Below are 1165 nucleotides of genomic sequence, written 5' to 3'. Positions count from 1 at the left end.
AAAATGAGGACCTAATGTCGGGGGTTTAAATGGAGAGAAAATGTTTTGAGAAACGATGTACAAATGCGCTTTACACAATTGATGTGTGTATGGAGTGGGATAACAGTTGTATGAGCCCCTAATACAATGTTAAAAAAGAGAAAGAAAAAAAAAAAAGAAAAAGAATGAAGATAGTCAGTCATCAGGGAACCTCAAGGGAAGAAAGCAGACTCCACTGAAAAGAAGGAAAAGGAAATAAAGTGGAAACAGATCATAAAAAAAAAAATGCTTTGAACATGATGATGGCAGCATATGTACAAATGTGATTGACACAATGGATATATGTATGGATTGTGATGAGTTGTAAGAGTCCCCAATAAAATGATGTATAAAAAAAAAAAAAAGAAAGAAAGAGCGGTCCATCGGCAGGGATTGAAGCTTGATTGCTTGAGAAAATCATGCCCCAGGCAACTCGGAGGGACCAAGAGAGAGACTCTGAGGAAGAGGAGGGAGGGCAAGGCTCCCTGCTTATACATCGCTTCCAACTCCTCAGGTTACCTCAACATCCAGTCCTGGCCTTCCCATATGCACAACCTCAGTGTCTTTTCCAACCTCACGACCATCGAGGGCAGAAGCCTCTATAAGTGAGTCCGGGCTGTGGAGGGGCTGCGTTACTGTGCAGTGCAATGCACCCCGCTGCTTAGGCATCTTCGAGGGGAACCCAAGGTGCTGGTTGATGCTGAAGGAACCTGAGTGGCACAGTGGGTTAGGCCTTGGGCTGCTAGCCATAAGGTTGGCAGTTCCAACCCACCTGCCCCTCCTCGGGAGCAAGATGAGGGTGCTTGCTTCTTGCACAATTCAAAGTCTGTGGGTTGGAACCCCCCCAGGGTGGTGGGGGGTGTCATTCCTATCCTACAGCAGGTCCTGGGTCTCAGAGGCTGAGTGGGAAAATGCAGATGGAGGGGGATTCCCTCGCTGTGAGCCTGCATAGCCCAGCGTGCCCGTGATGGGTAAGAATGGATGCACTGAGAGCTCAGTTTCCCCATGTGGGTTCCCTCTCACTGTCTCCTGATCCGCAGCCGGGGCTTCTCCTTGTTGATCATGAAGAACTTGAACATCACGTCTCTGGGCCTTCGGTCCCTGAAGGAGATTAGTGCCGGCCGTGTCTACATAAGTGCCAACCGCC

General features: G+C 48.7%; 1 protein-coding gene across 1 annotated transcript in view; it reads left to right on the top strand.

Moving 5' to 3' along the window:
• Positions 1 to 1165, top strand: part of ERBB3 (erb-b2 receptor tyrosine kinase 3) — a 22477-nt gene that overhangs the window by 14685 nt on the left and 6627 nt on the right. The window contains 1 exon segment of the mRNA XM_045289061.1: positions 1059 to 1162. Within this exon segment, the coding sequence (XP_045144996.1) occupies positions 1059 to 1162 (104 nt within the window).

The sequence above is a fragment of the Echinops telfairi genome, unplaced genomic scaffold (assembly GCF_000313985.2).
Source record: "Echinops telfairi isolate 266 unplaced genomic scaffold, ASM31398v2 ScPeMD7_2;HRSCAF=8, whole genome shotgun sequence".
Taxonomy (NCBI): Eukaryota; Metazoa; Chordata; class Mammalia; order Afrosoricida; family Tenrecidae; genus Echinops; species Echinops telfairi.
The sequence above is the reverse complement of the archived record's forward strand: the minus strand, read 5'-3'. Positions and strand labels throughout refer to the sequence as shown.